Source organism: Lagenorhynchus albirostris, chromosome 1 (assembly GCF_949774975.1).
Source record: "Lagenorhynchus albirostris chromosome 1, mLagAlb1.1, whole genome shotgun sequence".
NCBI classification, from domain to species: Eukaryota; Metazoa; Chordata; class Mammalia; order Artiodactyla; family Delphinidae; genus Lagenorhynchus; species Lagenorhynchus albirostris.
In genome coordinates, this window is record NC_083095.1 from 178,224,827 (window position 1) to 178,245,895 (window position 21,069).

General features: G+C 37.4%; 1 protein-coding gene across 1 annotated transcript in view; it reads right to left on the reverse strand.

Annotated features, from left to right (window-relative positions):
- The window catches only part of NEBL (nebulette), a 109,231-nt gene that overhangs the window by 67,380 nt on the left and 20,782 nt on the right, over positions 1-21,069 (reverse strand). Inside the window, exons 6-8 of the mRNA XM_060164890.1 lie at positions 10,296-10,397; positions 9,042-9,143; positions 258-371 (exon numbers count right to left, since the gene is read on the reverse strand). Of these exons, the coding sequence (XP_060020873.1) occupies positions 258-371; positions 9,042-9,143; positions 10,296-10,397 (318 nt within the window). The remainder of the gene's footprint in view (positions 1-257; positions 372-9,041; positions 9,144-10,295; positions 10,398-21,069) is intronic.

Sequence of the window (21,069 nt, forward strand, 5' to 3'; positions counted from 1 at the left end):
AGTTTTATTAGCAATATTGTTCCTACTTATTAATTAGTCAGTAATCAGTAACCATTAATAGTAAATTACCATATGAAATTTTTCTCAGAAAAGCTTCAAGAAAATATGCTTCAGCTTTTTCTAAAATTATTTGGAAATGACATGATCTTGATTAAGTATCACAAGTACCACACAGCCAAGTCCGACAAAACAAGAATCAAAATATACTGAAAATAATCTTCTGTGAATTACAAGTCAGGAGGCAGAAAGTAACTTACATTACTCGCCAGGGCAGTGGCCAGCTGACTTTGCCTAAAAGAAGCACTTTCAAGAGGATTGTAATGATGTTTCTTATCCTTCATTTCATTATCAAATTTTTCTTTGTATTTAACCTTCCATAAAAGAAACAAAAAGGATAAATTAAATAGCACATTTACCTTTAAGCTTTCAAAGTAACATGTTTGATTTTTAATTAGATCAGATAAAAGCTACCTTAAAAATGTATGATAGCAAAAGTTTAAATTCCTGGTATTTCCCCCCACACTCCCCCACCCCCGTATAAAGCTTAATTAGGCATAAAGGGTTTTTTTTTAATTAAAAAACACCTCTACTTGAACATGGATCATAAATGCAATTAGGCATGAGCTCAAATCCTATTAACAAGAATTATATACTAAAATCTGGGGATTTTTAAATGTCAGTTTCCACTTCTGCATTCCTAACATTTATGATCAGTTAGAAATCAAGACCACAAATGTCTTAACATCTACCACATTTAGAAAATGGGTCCTAAATCTCAGAATTTGAATATTAATTTTCCTAAGAGAATTATTCCAAATGCAGGACATAGCTCATACCATGGTTTTTCTCATCATTTCTCATTTGTTCAAAACCTCATTGTTAGGGATTACATTTTCTGAAACATCCTGGGTCTATTTAATGTCATTTTTCATTTCTCTGCTTTAACTCCACAATTGTATTCAGTGGCAGAACCATCTCCAATCTTCACTGTGGATTTTTTTTTTAAGTAGTCTTAAGGCAACCAAAAGAAGGATTATCAACTTATCGTGTAGAACTATATTTTTCTCCATGAATAGAGAAATATGTGAATGTATGTTATGATAATTAATTAGAATATATATACAAATTCTTTACAAAAATAAAACAAAAATAGCTAGTCTCATTTCACATCCGCTTTTATTCCTGTAGGCAGGAAAGGATGCACAAATCTGAAAAGCAAAAGTAAGCTCTTTTGTCTTCTTGTAATATTTTTTATTATATAATGATTCTTACACTATTTTGTTTTCTTACAACATTCAGAATGCACCTGTATTCTACATCCTAAGCTCTGCCTTGCAGAAACCTTTACAAAAAAGCAGTTTGGGAATGGCTCATGTTACCTCTTTTAATCTAGTGTGTATTGGGGGATGGTCTCCCTCAGGGACACATGCCGCGTACCTACGAGTGGGAGCTTGTGAAAAGCCTGGTGGGAACACATTTGGAAAATATGTCAAGATGGTTCACAGGGAACATCTTCTGTTGCAGTTCCATTTGCTAATAATAACTTCTGATACTCAGTTTACCTTATAAATCCAAGCAAAATGTCATTCATTCCAATTAACAGGCAAGGTCTCCCTAAAACAAGAAAAACTTTGATTTTTGAAAATTATTTTATCTTGAAATCAGGGCCAACATCACCAATGGAATAAATTTAGACCTCCTTTACTACTTTCCACAGTAGCTGCACCAAAGCCAAGAGTCTCCCTACCTGGTCCTCCCCTAAACACACAATGCCACTCCTCAGCACTCCTCTGCTGTGGCATTTTTCACAGTATTCTTAGCTGTGTTTTTGTCTCTTCTAGGTTTTAGTGCCTGAAAGGTATTCACTTAATGATGATAGTAGATTCTCTGAACTGACTTTCCCTAGAATGGCACTCCTGATTCAGCCAGATTCACCAACACTTTCCACCTACTGAGGAAAACATGCTGCCTGATGCCACAGGGCCGTGAACACTCTCAGCCCGTAGCTGTTTCCATCTAATCAACTGATTCTGCTATGTAACACGGGCTTGCATCATTTCCTGTCAGTTATTCACAGTTCCCAACCTCAGGCACCATGAGTATCTTAGTTATGTATTAGCTAAAAGGCAAAACTTGAACACAGAAAGCCCACCATACTGTCTTTTTACCCACCCCTGGGGTTCCCAGCACAATTACACTAAGCCCAGAGGCAACACGGAAGGAAGTGTTACTTGGAAATTAACCTGACACATTCTCATCTGTTAGATAACCTGGCAGCATTTACTCTTTCCAAGTAAATGCATAATTTCTGAAAAACAATAATCAATCTACACTGTAATGATTCCTTCCTTCCTCTATTCATTAAACGTTGAGCCTGCACTGGGTTCCTACTATGAGTTAGGATGAGTTCCTACCTGAGGTTGGGAATGCTGATATGACCCTGACACACTCCATCAGGCTTGGAGTCAGTAATGTCTTCCAAAAGCAAACCTGATCAAGTCACATACATGCTTAAACTCACTTCTTATTGGGCTTAGCATGAAGACCAGGATCCCAGACATGGCTACAAGGTTCAGTGGGACCTGGCATTCCCAGCTCTCCAATCTCCCCTTTAATTTCTGTCCTCTGGCCATCCTCATGTTCTGAAGTTCCTTGAACATGCAGCATGTGCCCCTCTCTGGCCTTCCGTATGCTGTCCCCTCTGCGTCAGATTAATTTCCAAGTAACACCCCCCTCCGTGTTGTGTCTGCTCCTAGTGTAACTGTGCTGAGAACTACAGGGGGTACAAAGGCAGTCTGATGGGCTCTCCGTGCTCAAGGATGATATGACCTATTTTTGCCATTTAGCTAATACATAACTAAGACACTCACGATGTCTGAGGTTGAAGAATATGAATAATTGAAAGAAAACTTGATGGAAGCCAGCACTGCTCAGCTGGATTAATTGACTAGATTTAAATACTTCAATACAAACAGAACCCTGCATTTTTTCACCTGACGTTTTACAAGACACACTTTTAGTAATACTAACCTATTATTAAAGGTGAGTTTTCCCTGGAAATATAAGGTTAGACTATTTTCTAAGTTTTGGACATATTTGAATTATCTGTGTATGTCTGCTCTCCCATTAGACAGTGAGCAAGAAGTAGATTTTTATTCATTTTTGTATCCCTAGTGCCTGACACACTAGTGCTTTGAATGGATTTGGCACTTAATATATGTTTATTAAAGAAACATATAAATTAAAGGGAAAATGAGAAGCAATCAACTCTCTATTAGGACTCAGAATGAGTCATACCCTGAGGGAGGTGTTGGAACTATATATAATACTTCTCTAATTTCCCAAGTCTGTTCCCCCAACACACACCCTCCACAGTCATTGATAAATTGGTTTGAACAACATCCTATTAGGAAGAAAAAAATGCAAAAGGAAATGAAAAACAATAGATATAAAAATAACATATTACATCTGTATCATACTTAATAGCTCCTGCCAGACTTTCACTCATTCATTCAAGAATTATTTATCTAACGCATACTCTACATCACTTATTATGCTGAAGAGTTCTATACTGAAGAGATTTGGGAATCAGGCGGTAACTGTCTTCAAACATTTGCAAAAACAGAAAAATAGCATTTGTTCTAGTACAAAAGGTAAAGCTAGTATTGATAGGTAGGAGTTGTAGCCAACGAGATTTCTGCTGGTTATAAGGAAAATGTTCTATCAGCTGAGCCGCCCACCAGTGGGACAGCTTTCCAGTTCTGTTTTCCCCGCTGCTTTCCTGCTTCAAATCACTGCTTCCTACCTCCTCCCAATGTTCACCTGAAAAATTTCTACACATCTTGCATCTGCCCAAATGTAACTTCTTTCTGAAAGCCCTCTCTGACCCTCTAAACTGTAATATTTACTGCTGATATATTTTTGAAGCACCCCAAATTTACCTGGTCACTCATCACACATTGCTGCAATTACCTGCAAAACTGTCTCTGGTGTTGGTCTTCCCCATTAGACTCTGAGCTTGGTGAAGGCATGGGCTATATCTGTTCTGTTCACCCTTGAAAATCTAACCCCAAGCATAGTGTCTGGCATGTAATATCTAGTTCAGTAACTGTTTTGTTTGAATGAATAAGTGGATGGATTACACTGAGAAGGGATTCTTTCATTGAAAAGCAGGACCAGGTTAACTTTCATGGTGTCTCCAAATTTTGCAATAGCCTTGTAATAGATCTTTATGAGAACTTTATTCTTAAAGATTTCTACCACCGTTATGCATTGGGCTACACACCCTAAAATTTGAATTTTAAAATGCTGTCTAACCTTTCCAGGTTATTTCTGTAGCATGAGATTAATTATTTAAAGTATATCTGTCATTCATGTACTTCTAGTGAGTTTAATAATAAGCGAAGTGTTGTGAAATTTATCTTATTTTAACCTTCAGAACTCCGTGTGATCTGATTTAAAAGATACCTAAAGAACAAAAATGCAAGAATTTCCCTCATTAATTAACCAGAAAGTAAAATAACTGAATTACATAAAAAGTATATTTACCAGACACTGATACCAACTGTTTCTTATCTTGCTGTAAGGTTTGCACATAAATGAACTAAGAAAATAGCCAAATAGTTTGGTTCACTCACTGGTTCACTCACTAACTTCACATACACACCGAACATTCTATCCTACTCTCAACCCACAGTTCACACATCTGAGTGTCCACCTGCTCACGCACACTCGCTTCTGCTAAGGGATCAGGGTAATGCTTTCCTTTCATTATAATGGGTGACTCAGCCATGGAACAAAGTATCTTCCTTCCAGTTTTAAGACCATTTGAGACAAGAGGAAATAGGTGTTGGGTGACTTTGCTATGGTTTTAAGGCACAGTGTTACCCCTTACACCTAAATCAATCACTGGAAACAAATGAAAAGTTATACCTGTGACTGATTTTACTCACATTATGAATATCATATCTAAAAGTTAATGACTACCAACTTTTTAAAAAATATAGGTTAGGTATATGGGCTGAAACTCCTAAAAGCTTTATAAAGAATTTTAACAGACTTAGCAGAACTTTCAGAGGTACACACTACAGAAAAACACTAGAACTGTTCAACCGCAATGACAGAACTTAAGCTAGTTCCTCATAACCGCATCTGAACAGGGCTGTGTTTCAACAGTCAAAGCCTGGCTTCCGATCTCCGTAGTTCAAGCTTTCAGCCCAAGGAGTGCTGGGCTTGGTGACATCACCTGTGGCTCGGTTTCACAAAGTGCCAGAAAAGCAGGCAAAAAGCAGACCCTGAACGAAAGCCTTTCATCATAGTCATAGAAACACATGCCAGAAAAGAAGTGGAAAACTGGATAAGTGCACTTGATTATCAGGGAAAGTGAAAAGTAAACAACAACACAATGCCACACATCCATGGGCATCAATGCCCTCCAATTTTGGATGAAACTGAACTAAAAGCTGTTGAGGAAGAGAGTAAGAGCGGATTTTTATGTAGAATTCATCATAAAATCCATGTGTTTAAGTCTGAATTTTACCCAAAATATACTCTGCCCTTATTTTCATAATAAAATAATACCTTACTGACTTTGAACCAAATGTGAATGATCTAGAGAAATTTGTTTAATCAGTCTCTATGTAATGCTTGAAAGCCTAATCTGTGCCATGAACACCATTAAACCCTGTCCCCACAGAGCCTGCTGAGTGGTAGTGAATAGATGTTTAAAACACACACATATACATTTATATGACTAATATACATTGTGTTAAGAACTATAAAGAAAAACAGAATAAAGGGGAACAGAGCAATATAATTTAAATCAGCAAGTCAAAGACGTGACATTTAAGCCAAAAGTTGGGTGGAAGGAGGTTGGAAGGGAGAGTGCTTGCCCAGAAGGGAGAACGGGAGATTCTCCAAACCAGTTAATACCCCTTTACAAGTTAAGGACAATACTTACTATTAAATTTTAACATCAATCTGATTAGTAATTTTAGGTTTAAAACCCTCTCTTACCAATACATCAAATGCAATTTTAGAAGAAACACTAATTACTATAAATACAAAATTTTCTTTGATATTATAAAACTAAAGGAATTCCATTCATCACATAGACAAATTCGAACTCATAAATTAAGATGATTTGTGAATATGAAAACAAAATAACCAACTCTTAGAAGAACTTTTTTAAGATGATGACTTCAATAATTACTGCCCTAATATCTGAGATACTTATAAATACACCCATCTCTTTATCCTAGCACATGAGATTTCACTTTCACTTTTCACTGATTTTCTTTTAATTACTTGACCATAATTTTATGTGCCTCCTAGACTTTACAACTATGGGAGCAAAGCTATTGTACAAGTTAACATAGGAAGAGTTTTGTTTCCATTACTTTTTCCGGGTTCAATCCCACAGAGCTCAATTTCCAGGTAAAATGGGAGAATTGTGCCCTCTCGCTTTCTCTTTCTGTCTATTCATCTGGGGTGTCTTATCTCTCCACACCATGGGCACTGCCCCGTCATCGCCTTCCCTCTCACAATCCGGGTGCTCTCTTACTCTTTCTGTTCTGCATCTTGCATCCTGCCCCTAGCTTCCCAGCTTACTGCATTCCTAAATTATTTCCCTTCTACGTATCTACTTGCCTTCGTGGGCTCCTATATTCACAATCTCATTAGCTTAGGAGCAAGAGAATACATGATCTCCAAAGTTGTCAATAAAAATAAGAAATTACACTTTCTGCCTTTATTTCTAGTCAATGCACCTGAAAATACAAATGAACATACCAAGTTCATTCCAGAAGTCCTATATATTCATCTGCCCAGTTTTTCCCTTTTCTAATGGGTTTGTACGCTGTGAGATCAGCAAAAATGTCATAAAAAAACAAAGATGACAGATATAATGTAACTTGCAAATTACAATCTGCTTAGGCATCTGATAATTCAGTTATTAAATGATTTGAGATTTTTTTTTTTTTAAGTCTGCCTAAGAACCCAGGTAGGATCAAATGGTAGGATTTTTGGTGACTGCATTTGAAATGTGAAAATAAAAACTCAAATACTAAAATTTTCTTCTAAGGACTCTCAAATAAGATTGTAAAGGAATGAATTTAAGACCAGAATCTAAGGGCCAGTCAACTATTTCTGCTTCATTTTGTGCATGAATTCATGTAAAAAATGCAGAGTAGAAAACTATTCTGAATAGCTACAGTAAAATTATTCCTGGGAAACGATGCAGTGTTTCTATGGGCCAGGCAGTGTTTTAAGCTGCTCCCGGTAATTCATTTAATCCTCACAACAACCCTAAGAAGCAGTATTGCTGCCATGCCATTTTACGGGCCAGGAAACTGCAGATGGAGAAATTAAGCCATCTGTCCAAAGTCACTCAGTGAGCCAGCGGCAGGACCAGGAACTCAGGGTCCAGGTCCACAGCCCATTTTCTTAATTACTCAGCCAAATTGTACTGCTTTTATAGAACCTGCCGCTTCTCCTACACAACCGATAGGAACTCTTTGCCCCCAGAAAAGGCTGAAATTGTAAGAAGTCAGAAAATCTAAAGCGATACCGCAAGAGTTGCCAGGTCTGTGCCAATATTCCCTGCTCTTCAATTGAGTGTTATCTGGGCTGAGAAGAGCCTGGAGTCACGGCCCTTCTCAGGCCCTCCAAAGCTAAGAACATAGTAGGTCTTCTCATTTTTTCAGACAGTATTTTATGTTCTTCAGTTCGATTTTACAGTTTTCCTCTTTTACATCTCTCCATTTTTTTTTTTTCTTCTTTACATCTCTCCATTTTGAAGTATAATCGAATTAAGACTTTTGCAAGTTGAGGAATGGACATTTTCAAAGTTGAAAACACTACACATGCATAAAAATTACTGTTTGTTATCATTGACTTTGCAAATGTTACCTTTTTCCATTACAAGAGTTGTAAATTTTTATATAGTCAAGCATGTCTAACTATTATTTTATAGCTTCTGGTTCTCCAGTTTTAAGAACTCTGTTATCCCTATGTGGTATATATAGTCTCTTGGATTTTCTTTTAAGGTTTAAAATATTTTTTTGGTTTACATTCACATCTTTAATCCATCTGGAATTCATTTTGTAGATGGTTTAAGATTCAGGTCCAATTTTATTTTTACCCAGATGGATGGCCAGTTATGTCAGCACCGTTTATTAACTAATACAACTTTTTCCCACTGACTTGAACCAACACTTTTATCATATATTAAATTCTTATACACATTGGAACCTATTTCAGGATTCCCTAGTCTATCCTACTGATTATTTTATCTCTTACTATATCAATCCCATATTGATTTAATTTCAGTGGTTTTATACTATGTTATGGTAACTCACAACTTAAGTTCTCCTTCACTGGTCTTCACTTTCATACTTTTAAAGGCTATTCTCAGGCATTTCCTTTCCATTCAAACTCTAAGATCATTTACCCATACTTCAAAAAAACTGTTGGATTCTAATTGAAATTGCATGACATTTATATATTAATTTTGGGAAAACTGAAATTTTTATCTATTGAGACGTTCTGCCAAAGATATGGCATGTCTTTACACTTCTCCAGATCCTTTTTATGATTTCAATGTTCTCTTCATTTACATTACCTCTTTTTTACTTTGTGATTAAAACATTTAAAAATTGAGAAAATTGCTATTTTTCTTACTAAGTTAAAAGTTCTGTGGATGCGTGTAGAGATAGAAATTTAATTATTCTTCTAATCTAATTGATATGACTCTTGCTAAGTTCTAGAAATCCTAGGAAATGTGACAACATGGCTGAACTCATACAAAAAGGTTAGAATTTGAGCCAGGAGAAAAGAAAACTTAGTTTTATGCTTAAAATTGGACTTATTTTATCCCTTACTGAAATTTACAATTATTGTAATCCTATCTGACATGGTTACAGAAACATTATCTTTATGTATTCTTGCAATTAAAGACATTACCTAAAGTAAAATATCTTCCAGTGCTGCTAGAAACAAAATCTCTGAATAAAATCATTGTGGAATCATCACTAGACTCTTACTTGACTAGAAAGTTTAGAAGCTTCCACAGCATGTTCAAAATCTGGTCTTCCAATTACAGCGGGCTCTTTATTCATTACTCCTTGCCCTTTCTTGTATTCAGCCTAAAATGAATAAATAAGAGAATGTTGAATATTTCTACTTTCCAATGAAAAATTACATTGATAATAGCCAAAATAAAATTGACCCTCAGTCCATAAAAAATGATCCTTACAACTCACCAAATACTAAAATGCCGACTGCTAAGAAGAAACTGATTTTATAAAAACAACTTTTTTGTAGTAAAATAATTACTAAGTTTGAGTCCATGAATCCAGTCATCACCATCACTGTGTTTATTTTATCCAGGAGAAATTTCTAGATAATTGAGACCCTGCATTCTGCATACAGATGTCTTCCGGCTTTGTTTAGTCTTAGGAACTGATCTAACACTGTTTGGTTAACATGCAGTTGAATTTAGTAAATAATTATTGATTTTTTAAGGTGAGTATAGCCTATGTTACTCAAATATTTGGTTCAAGTTAAGTAATCATTTTTAATCAGTATGTAAGGTATGTTTAAGTAAAATGGTATTAACCAAGAAGGATGTCTTAGGGAAGATAAAAACAAGCATGATGGGCTTCCCTGGTGGCGCAGTGGTTGAGAGTCCGCCTGCCGATGCAGGGGACACGGGTTCGTGCCCCGGTCCGGGAAGATCCCACATGCCGCGGAGCGCCTGGGCCCGTGAGCCATGGCCGCTGAGCCTGTGCGTCCGGAGCCTGTGCTCCGCAATGGGAGAGGCCACAGCAGCGAGAGGCTCGCGTACAGCAAAAAAAAAAAAGAAAAAAACAGCCATCATGTATAGGAAATGTGCATTGGTAAATGCTGACCAAAGAGAACCTGCACAATTAACAGCAACAAGATGGAAACAAGGCCAAGTGAAGTTCTTTGGGACAAGGTGAGAGAGAATATGGGACCAGACGAATGACAAACTTGATTCTCAGGCTCAGACATTTGAATGTTATCTTATGTCTGAATAGTACTTATTTTTTTTAAAGCATGACAACAGAGCCATGGTCAAGTCAAGTCTGATCAGTTTCTGCACATATCCAAATAATTTACATAGTGAAATGGATAATTCAGATGAAAAAATTGAGATGTCGTTAATTCAGATTGATTAATTTCACTAACTAAATTAACCATCCAACAACCAAAGCCACTTTGTCTCCTGCAAAAATGAGAAATCAATTCTGCTCAAGAGAAGAAAGAGAGATTACATTGCTTATGATCTTGGAGATCTGTGTCGCCATCTTGATGTCTGGTCTGTCAAGCTCCGCACTATACACGTGGGTGTCCTGCACATCTTTCCTATAAAAAATCTGATCAAAGAGACAGTTTTGATTGAAAAAGAGAAAACAGAAATGAGTAGTTTCATAGAGCTGCTGGCCTTAATGTCCATAACACAATTTATCCTTGCCATAATCTTCTAAGAAAGCCACTGACCCTAAGTTGTTTTTTTTTTAATTTTTATGTGCAACATTTATTTGGATAACTATATTCTCTTTTTACTATGCCAATGCCTCACTAACATTGCATATGAACTGAATTTATACAACATAAAAAATATAATCCCAAGACCTTGGCACAGAATCAATCTTATAAGATTTTACATATACCATCCTTATAAGCATGTCATTCTGTGTAAGTATATGTGTGCATATTCACATACAGAATATCCTCACCAAGGGCGTTAACTTGTCTACCACACAGTCTTGACCCCTAGGGGATACAGGATAAGCTCCAGCACACGAATATGGAAAATCATTTCCTGGGGTGAGGGTATGTGAAACTCTGCAACTCTCCAGCTTTTTCACCCTCCCAACCACACCTTTATCTTCCTTTTCTGATTGGACTCTTCAAATGCCCCTTATCTGGGAGGCCTAGTGATGGGTACGGATAGTTTTATTCTAGTAAATATCACTGCAATGACTTGATCCTCCAACAATAAAAGGATCCACATTAAGGAATATTCATCCTCTGAATACACATTAGATACAATCAAACCAAAGTGTGGAAAATAGAGATTTAAAGAGAAAAATATATATAAGTTTTGCCAAACATACTTTAGATGACAGTGGTCATTTACATTAACTTGACTGACAAGTGAGAGGAGAGACCAGAAGCCAACTCATATAATCCCTGATGGGCAAACATCTCACTGTCTATCTGCTTCTCTATTTCCTGAGATCGGTCATGAGCTGAAGAAATATTTATCTATTTGCCAGATGGAGTTCTATGTGGCAAATTCACCAGTGGATGGCTAGTCAACTTGTCCATTACATTAGATTCTATTAAATGTATAATGCAAAGCGTGTAGTAACAGTCACTTTTAAAACCCATCTTCACTTTTTCAAGATGTAAAAGGTAGAACACAGAAATGTACAGCTGAACATCTATACAAAATGCACAATTAATTGCATTTGTACAAAACAAGTATTTCTAACGTTGCCTGCAAGCTTTCTGCAATAGCATCATCTGGGGTACTTATTAAAATTTTTAGATTCCTGAGATCCATCCTCAAACCTCTGTAACAGAATTTTGGTAAATGGGGCCCAAGAATCTGCATTTTAATGAATTCCCCAGTTGACCACTATGAATCAGTGCTCTGGATAATATCAATGTATCTTGTTATTTTCCTTTCAACCTTGCAGCATTAAAAAAAATTGGTACATTTTTATTTCTTTCAAAAATAATATCAGGTGTAAGAAACGATAATGCATTAAAACTTTCATAGGATCCCTAATGCATTGTATGATTTTATTTCAATGAAGTATATGTATATATACTTCTATTTAAGAGCTTGCACTGGGACTTCCCTGGTGGTCCAGTGGCTAAGGCTCCGCGCTCCCAGTGCAGAGGGCCCGGGTTCAATCCCTGGTTAGGGAACCTAGATCCCGCGTGCCACAACTAAGACCTGACGCAGCCAAATAAATTAATTATTTTTTTTTTTAAAAAAAGAGCTTGCATTGGCCTCACCACCCACTACTTTTTAAACTATGTTTATAATCATGAACCTGTCTGACAAGTGAACACAGCTTAAATATAATTAGCGTAATTTTGGCAAGAACATCTGTTTCCTTCACTACTTGCATTTTCACAGGCTTTACGTTAAGCAATTTTAAGTAGGTTTTGTGCACACCAGTAGCAGAAGAAACAAAAATAATCTGAAAACGGAGTTATTTTGTTGGGTGAGTTTAAAATCTTCAGGGATTTAAAATAAGCCAATTTTGGCTGGTTTCAAAAAGCAACACACTCATCTACCAAGGATGGCCAATCAACCTCAGCCTGCACCAAGTTAAACACAAACTGTGTCAACAAAAACGGACTCTCAGGTGAAAACAAACCAAAATTATTACCCACCTACAAGACTAACTGTTTCTAAGTTACTACATTCAGATGAAAGCCGTAGGGGGGGATGTCTTTTTGTTTAGAAAAGAATGAGGGTAAAAATGTAAACCCTTACTTTTTGAAAAGAGCTGCAACCTTTCAGAAATCTATGCTTTACATGGGTTACCTAATTATATGCTGTTCAGCCTAATGGCTGCGTGAAGAGAGGTGAACAGCACAAAGGCGGCGGGAGCGGGACAATGAATAGGGCCCCATCATCCATGTAAATTGCAAATTAGAGGCCAGTATATGTGACTCAAAACAAATATTAAGATTGACATGAGCTGCACATTCAAACAAGCGGACACCACAGAGCCACACAGGAGAAAAGCCCAGGAGCCTGTCTCTACCGATCTCCCAGAATATCAAGGCTTGAGGTCATCCCACAGGAACGGGGGCTTACGCTGAGGGACATGGAGAGCGGCAAGCTCCTGATTTTCGCTAGCTGCAAGGATGTCTGAACATCGGAAACAAGGTTACCCGAGCAGATTAGGCATCTTCCTCCACCTAACCTGTTACTTAGGGCCAAGGGAAGCTCATCTGACATTTCTCAAATGTCTGCAACATGTGTTTGCTCCCTTCCTCAGGCCGTCACAACTGAGGAAGAATAAAAATGTTACAGTGGAAGAGAGGTTTGTCAGAGGAAGGGCAAACACACATACACTCTTTTTTTTTCTGAATAATCCAAACCCTAAATGCTCCCTGTGTTGAGACAACGACGACAGATGGGACCCCATTCTCCAGGCAGTCTTCTCAAGACGAGATGGTGTTCTATAAAAAACTGTTTTGAATAAGAAGAAAGACAGAGATTCCTGAAAATCTCTGAAAATTCCTGAAAATCAACCCAGGAAAGGTGCAGGCCTGAGGGTCAATGACTGATTTTGCCTCGTTTTATTTAATGTTTTCCTCCCTATCGTGTCCTCAGAGTAAGAGAATGAAAAAGAAGGCGGAGGGAGGAGAAGTGAAAGGGGGAGGGAAGAAAGAGGAGAAATAATAGTAATAACAGTAATAATAATTGTCATTTTAGGCCATTTATTACGTACCAACTACCATATTAAGGACTTAACATTCACTGTCTCACTCACACATTTCTTAAATGTATGACTATAACGATTTATATCCATTAAACCAAGTTCCCTTTATGACTCTTCTTCTTCAAACTTTTTCTTAATTTTAAACTAGTTATTCTCACTAATGAACATTAGAATAATCCTAGTAAGTTCCACATAGGAAACAAATGGAATTTTAATGGGCATTGCACTAAACCTACCAAACAACGTAGGGAAAAATGATATCTCAACAAGATTTCAGTCTGTTCACAGGAGAAGGTATATTTCTACATTTCTTTAAATCTTTTATTTTAGCTTTCAGTGAAGTTTCATCCTTATCTACTATAGGTCCTGTACAGGAAAATACAATCATTATCATTTTTATACATTTATTCTGCACTCAAGATAAACTGCTTTATCTTTTTAGTAGTATATAATATTTTCACAAAGACTAGTTATGGTTTCTTCCTCAGGAGCACCTAGAATTATTACTGTACATGCTTGATCTCTTCCTTCCGCCTTTTTTTTCCCCACTGAATTTACTTCCTTGCCCTTTTCCATATATCTGGATCATTTTCCTAAATTATTCCTTTGTAGTGGACATGTGTTAATTTTTTAAAAATCTGCCTAGCAGCATTATTTATTTGGAAACTGCCTCTCCCTCACTCCACGGGATCTAGCGGGGTCATCAAAAGCAGCCTTCCTGCCTAGTGACAGGAGTGGCCATGTGACAGGTTGTCCAATCAGATACCCCAACCCTTGGGAAACCATGATTAAATCGGGGGCAGACACATAACCAAGCAAGGCCAGGGTCACTGATGGATCTGAGGCTGGGGGAAAAAAGAACTGCTGTCCTTTCCTCTGGGATCAGTTGCTGTGAGGATGATTTAATTTTGGAAACACCAGCCTTGAGACCACCTAGACAGAGTTTGTCTGCAAGTGAAGTCATACAGAAGCAAGCGGAGCCAATAGATGGGAAGAGAAGGAGGGTCCTCATGACACTGTGGGGCCTTTGGAGCCAGTTATGCCTGAAGGTAGCTTGAATTTCCCAGTTACCCAAACCAATAAATTCCCGTTTTTCACTTGAGCTAACATGAGATGGATTTCTGTTACTGAACCTAGAGACTCCAAATGCAGCCTCCATTTCATATGTTTTTCTGCAGTGTCAAATCTGTTCTTTTTTGCCTCCAATAAAGATTTTAATTTTATCACCTGAAACTAACACAATATTGCAAATCAACTATAGTTACACTTTTTTTTAAAGATTTTAATTCTATCGTGGGAGGGAGGGACACGCAAAATAGCTTGAATTTCCCAGTTACCCAAACCAATAAATTCCCGTTTTTCACTTGAGCTAACATGAGATGGATTTCTGTTACTGAACCTAGAGACTCCAAATGCAGCCTCCATTTCATATGTTTTCCTGCAGTGTCAAATCTGTTCTTTTTTGCCTCCAATAAAGATTTTAATTTTATCACCTGAAACTAACACAATATTGCAAATCAACTATAGTTACACTTTTTTTTAAAGATTTTAATTCTATCGTGGGAGGGAGGGACACGCAAGAGGGAAGAGATATGGGAACATATGTATATGTATAACTGGTTCACTTTGTTATTAAGCAGAAACTAACACACCATTGTAAAGCAATTATACTCCAATAAAGATGTAAAAAAAAAAAGATTTTAATTCTATCAAAATCTGTCATTGAATTTCTTCCTTATCTCACTCACCATGTTCACTTTCTCCCTCAGGTTGTATTTTCACCTCATTTCATTGTCTTTTAATCTCAGCTTATTATCCCCTTATAATCTTTCTACTCCTGTTTCATAAGGCCACATCTTTTGCATGTATCCTACAGTCACGCCGAGTGTCCCACGTGCCAGGCACTGTTCTAAACACTTTAAACACATTAATTTCTTAAATCCTTACCCCTCCCTTGCTGTGCTCGATTGTCTGTACTCAACTGGGCTCCATCAACACTCCCTCCCAAGGCTAGAACTAGTTATCCAGAATCCCCTTCCTTGTATCGTTCTCGGTTGGACTTGGCCCATAAGAGGAACTTTCAATTAGATATTGAAAATGGAAGTGAAATGGCTGCATTTATTCTTCACGTACAGCCAGATACATTGAGCAAAGGATTCCCAGTGACTCTGCAGCAAAGCTCTTCATGTTTAGACAACAGTGATTTGAGATTCTTCAATAGGTGAGTTAATAAACTAGAGAAAAGCAAACCCTCCACCATGATGGTGCATACAGTGAAATTCAAGCACTTGGAGATGCAAAGATTGAGAGCTGAGGGATGGCAGGCAGGATGGAAGCCACAGACAGACACACCTGTGAGGCTAAGGGCAACGTGAGCAGACAGACTAAAAGAAATCAAATCCAACTGGCCCCGAACTCATTCATTCCCTTTGCTACTCTGGTGAAGGTTAAAATGATTCTTGGTGAGAAGAAACTAGACAGGATAGGTATGTAGGACAGAAGTAAGTAGTGTAAACTGTATTCAGTCATAATCTCAAAACATCAGTTCAGTCAGCCTCAAGAAATTCTTTTGTCATAAACTCTTACATTAGAGAAGCCCTCCAAGTGTCATCAAGTAGTCACATGGACTGGAAATTCTATCTTAATAAGACTTATTTCTGTTTGGGTTTGCTGCATGTAAAAAACAACTAAATCACTAAATCATAAATATTATTTGTAAAGGAAAATATAAACCTTTGAAATAAAAGTAAATGCAGGATCTGATATTCATCAGAAAACAAAACTGTTTTTCAATTTTCTGAACAGTGGAGTAAAATATAGAGCTGTATCTAACAGTTTACCATTATTAGCAGTATTATCATTGTTTGTAAAAGCATTTTAGAGTTGACAAAAGTTTTCTTATACATGATTTAATTTTATCACCACCACAGTCTTGTGAAGAAAGCAGGATAGATATTACTAACTATTCTGCCTTAGAGATGAACAAAATACTAATATACCTATTTTAATACTAAATTCTAAAAGCGCTGTTATTTTAAGTCACATCACGGAATCACAGAGTCACAAATGTTTTTCCAGTATCATTTAACTGATTTATCCTTAAGATTTCTCTCTGTCTGATGGAATAGAAATTGTCTGCTTATTAGGTTTTTTTTTACATTTACTGGAGTATAATTGCTTTACAATGTTGTGTTAGTTTCTGTTGCACAACAAAGTGAATCAGCTATAAGTATATATATATCCCCATATCTCCTCCCTCTTGAGCCTCCCTCCCACCCTCCCTAACCCACCCCTCTGGGTGGTCACAAAGCACTGAGCTGAGCTCCCTGTGCTATGCAGCAGCTTCCCACTAGCTATCTATCTTACATTTGGTAGTGTATATAGGTCAATGCTACTCTCTCACTTCGTCCCAGCTTACCCTTCACCCCGTGTCCTCAAGGCCATTCCCTACATCTGCGTCTGTATTCCTGCCCTGCTACTAGGCTCATCAGTACCATTTTTCTAGATTCCATATATGTGTGTTAGCATATGGTATTTGTTTTTCTCTTTCTGAGTTACTTCACTCTGTATAACAGACTCTAGGTCCATCCACCTCATTACAAATAACTCAGTTTCGTTCCTTTTTATGGCTGAGTAATATTCCATTGCATATATATGCCACATCTTCTTTACCCACTTGTCTGTCGATGGACATTTAGGTTGCTTCCATGTCCTGGCTATTGTAAATAGTGCTGCAGTGAACTTTGTGGTACATGTATCTTTTTGAATTATGGTTTTCTCAGGGTATATGCCCAGCAGTGGGATTGCTGGGTCATATGGTAGTTCTATTTGTAGTTTTTTAAGGAACCTCCATACTGTTCTCCATAGTGGCTGTATCTATTTACATTCCCACCAACAGTGCAAGAGGGTTCCCTTTTCTCCACACCCTCTCCAGCATTTATTGTTTGTAGATTTTTTGATGATGGCCATTCTGACCGAGGTGAGGTGATACCTCTTCGTGGTTTTGATTTGCATTTCTCCAATGATTAGTGATGTTGAGCATCCTTTCATGTGTTTGTTGCCAATCTGTATATCTTCTTTGGAGAAATGTCTATTTAGGTCTTCTGCCCATTTCTGGATTGGGCTGTTTGTTTTTTCTGATATTGAGCTGCATGAGCTGCTTGTATATTTTGGAGATTAATCCTTCGTCAGCTGCTTCGTTTGCAAATATTTTCTCCCATTTGAAGGTTGTCTTTTCGTCGTTTATGGTTTCCTTTGCTATGCAAAAGCTTTTAAGTTTCATTAGGTCCCATTTGTTTATTTTTTATTTTATTTCCATTACTCTAGGAGGTGGGTCAAAAAAGATCTTGCTGTGATTTATGTCAAAGAGTGTTCTGCCTATGTTTTCCTCTAAGAGAAAACTTTTTATTAATGTTAAGAAAGTACATATATCATTCTTGAAAAGAACATTATGTCTCTGGTTTCCCCTGCTGGATACTTCTTTCTAATACACATTGAACTGATTACCAATATGGCATTTTGGGAAAGTTTACCACTCTAATTTCATCACAAGTCTATACAGACCACATTATTTATAAAACTTAAAATGGCAGTTTAAAATTTGTTTGACTTACTTTAGGAGTACTGGACTTCATGTCTCTGATAAGATTCATGAAAACTATTAATGTTACGGGGGTTTTCATTTCAAGCCCATCTTTAGGGGAAAGTAACAGGATAGAATATCTCCAGTTCCTCTAATTACATTAGAAAAAATTTGGCAGGGGTACATCCCTGAAGATACAAAAAAATTTAGATTGGCTCTTTTAAATCATTTTTTGACTGCAGTATCAACAAGATAGGTAGTTAACTGGGTTCAGGAACCTTCTGAATATGCCCTTCTAACCTAAATGCTTCTTAATATAAATTTCATATTGATTTGGCCTTTTTAGAAATCTCATCTAGTTTCATTGTTTTGAATTAACTATGATATCACCCTAAACTTTTTTTTTTAGTATCTTTATTGGAGTATAATTGCTTTACAATGTTGTGTCAGTTTCTGCTGTACAACAAAGTGAATCATCTATATGTATCACCCTAAACTCTTAAATCACCCTTTAAAACTGAAGGAGGACCAAACAGAACTAATATTTTATGGACTGGCTCTTCTACAGAGCCCTTTACATATCATATCTCATTTATCACTTGCAAGAGCCCTGTGAGATGGGTATCATTGCCCCAACTTTACAGATGAAAAAAAAAAAAAAACAAAAACAGATTTGGAGACATTTGTAACGTGTCCAAGGTCATCCAGGCAACATGTGGCAAAGGAAGCATTTTAACCCTGGCCTGACTCCCAACTCCTTTTCTATCTTATGTGACAGTGGAGGATATTATGAGAAATAATTTTTTCCTGTTCCATGATCATTGAATTTGGGGTAAAAGAAGAGACTACTGCCCCCAGAATACTCTTCCCCTTGGAACTCTCAGTTATTCAGAGGTGGAAATTCAGTTGGCCAGTCAGAAAGAATCCTCTCCCCCACCCTGCTTATTCACATCTCCAAAGGCATAAGGGACAGTAAGGTTCTGAAAGGAAAATGATTCCATTTGGCCCACTGATGATTGACTCCATTTGGCCCATTGAAAAGTTTGACCAAAAAGGAGGTAGAAATTAAAAGCTATTAACTGTAATCATCTCAGTTTCTTGGTTCTCTAACAGATATCAGAAAGCTGACTCGATTTTGGTGGAAACATAAAAAGATAAGCAAAGATGCTGACATGCACTGTTTCTAGGTAAATCAGATGCACATGTGACAACGTATTTTATTTTAAATTAAATTAAGTCATTAATAGGCACAGTGCAAAGTGACATTCCGCATGATGAAAAGGTAACCCTATTAGTTAAATTCTCTGCAAATGAATTTCATTTGACTGAAGTCTTCTGGGAGACACGGTTTTGTCTTTCACGGAGATGCTGCAGCCTCACCTACGGAACCAAGAGACGTACTTGCTTTCCTGTGGTTTTCCAGACCCACGTTTAAATTTCATATCTTTGGGACAACAGATGTATTATTCTAAGTGACTTGACTCTAGGGGAATATCAACTACTTCACAGGTAGAATACAAATATCATTCTCCCCTTAAATCTGAGTAAATAGTCTTAAACACTTTCTAAATCCTATTATATGTACAAACTTTGCATGTAAAGGTTGAGCCAAGCAGACACAGGACTGTAAGTAAACACATCCTTCTCCCATAAGTACACAGTATTGAATGGAGGAGAAAAGGGCTTTATACTCTATTCCCTCAATCCCTCAATCAAAGACTTTTTAAAAGAAAAGGCAGAGTTAAAATAATAACCTCAGGTCTATGATAAGGAACTTCCGTATTTGAATTCCATTGAATTTTAGAGTTAGAAAGGGTCTCCCCAGGAGCTGTGTAATGCCAGCCATCTCCCCAGACCACCAGACCACCTTCGAAGCCACGCCATCTGTGGGAGTTCAAAGTTTCTTCCGCTCCAAACAGTGGAAGCTCAGGGTCCAGTTTTTCTTTCTTGCAGATGCACTGGATCCACTGATCTGAATCCTAATGATAACCTATTTTGCCCTACATTTTAAAATTTTCATTTAAAATCTTGACCAATAACCAGTGACCTTCAAGAGGGAGGCAGTAGGGTGTAACGGAAAGAGTGGACTAGGGAGTTTGATTCTTTAGTCTCATTTTCTTCATCTGCAAAATGGGAATCAGTACATGGATTTTGCAAGAACTGGAAGTGATCAAAGTCTCGGCACCGTCTCTTGTGCGCGGCAGTGCTCGCTAAGTGGTAGTTATTATGATTATGATAGTCAAGTTCTCATAAAGCCTCCTGGTGAAATGGCCTTGCTGGTAATTACAGCCATGTAGCTTCTTCATCTCTTATCAATCTTAACCCATTTTAGAAAAGCACTTTTGGTATCGGCATGTGTTTATACATTTGGATTAAAATGTAAAAAGCTCACTCAGCTTTTACTCAAACATTGACCTATTGCAATTTAATATCAGATAACTGTTGCCATCCTACAAAGAGACACTGCACAGCTGGGGCTCTGGAGGCCCTGAGGCAGCAAAGCACCTTTCAGTAAGAGAACTAAGTGGTGGGGCAGAGCCTGTGTGAGATGACAGAGATGTTTCAGGTACTTTTCAAAGAAAGGGAGCTTTTTAACCCAACGAAGGCAAACACTTTATCTTAACTGATTCTAACCCATAAAGAACCTGACAAACAGTTCCTACATTCCTTCTAGAAAGCAAAGAATTCATGATAAGGAGACAAATAAGCTTCCACTGAAATTTCAGGAAGAAATATTCTTCTAGGCCCCCAAGATAGTAGTGGTAATTGAGCAAACACATGAAGGTTTTGATGTACTTGTTACCTTATAGCCAAAGAATAAATGTGTTTTCTATGGGCTTGTTTCCTCTCTCTTGGCTTCTGCTTCTAAGCCGGCCGTTACACATCTATTGCTTTCCTACTCCTCTTGGGTCTTAAGTGTGACAATCTGCCCCTCACATGAATTCCAAAAGAAAGCCCAGTGGGGTACAATCTCACTAGCATCCCAGT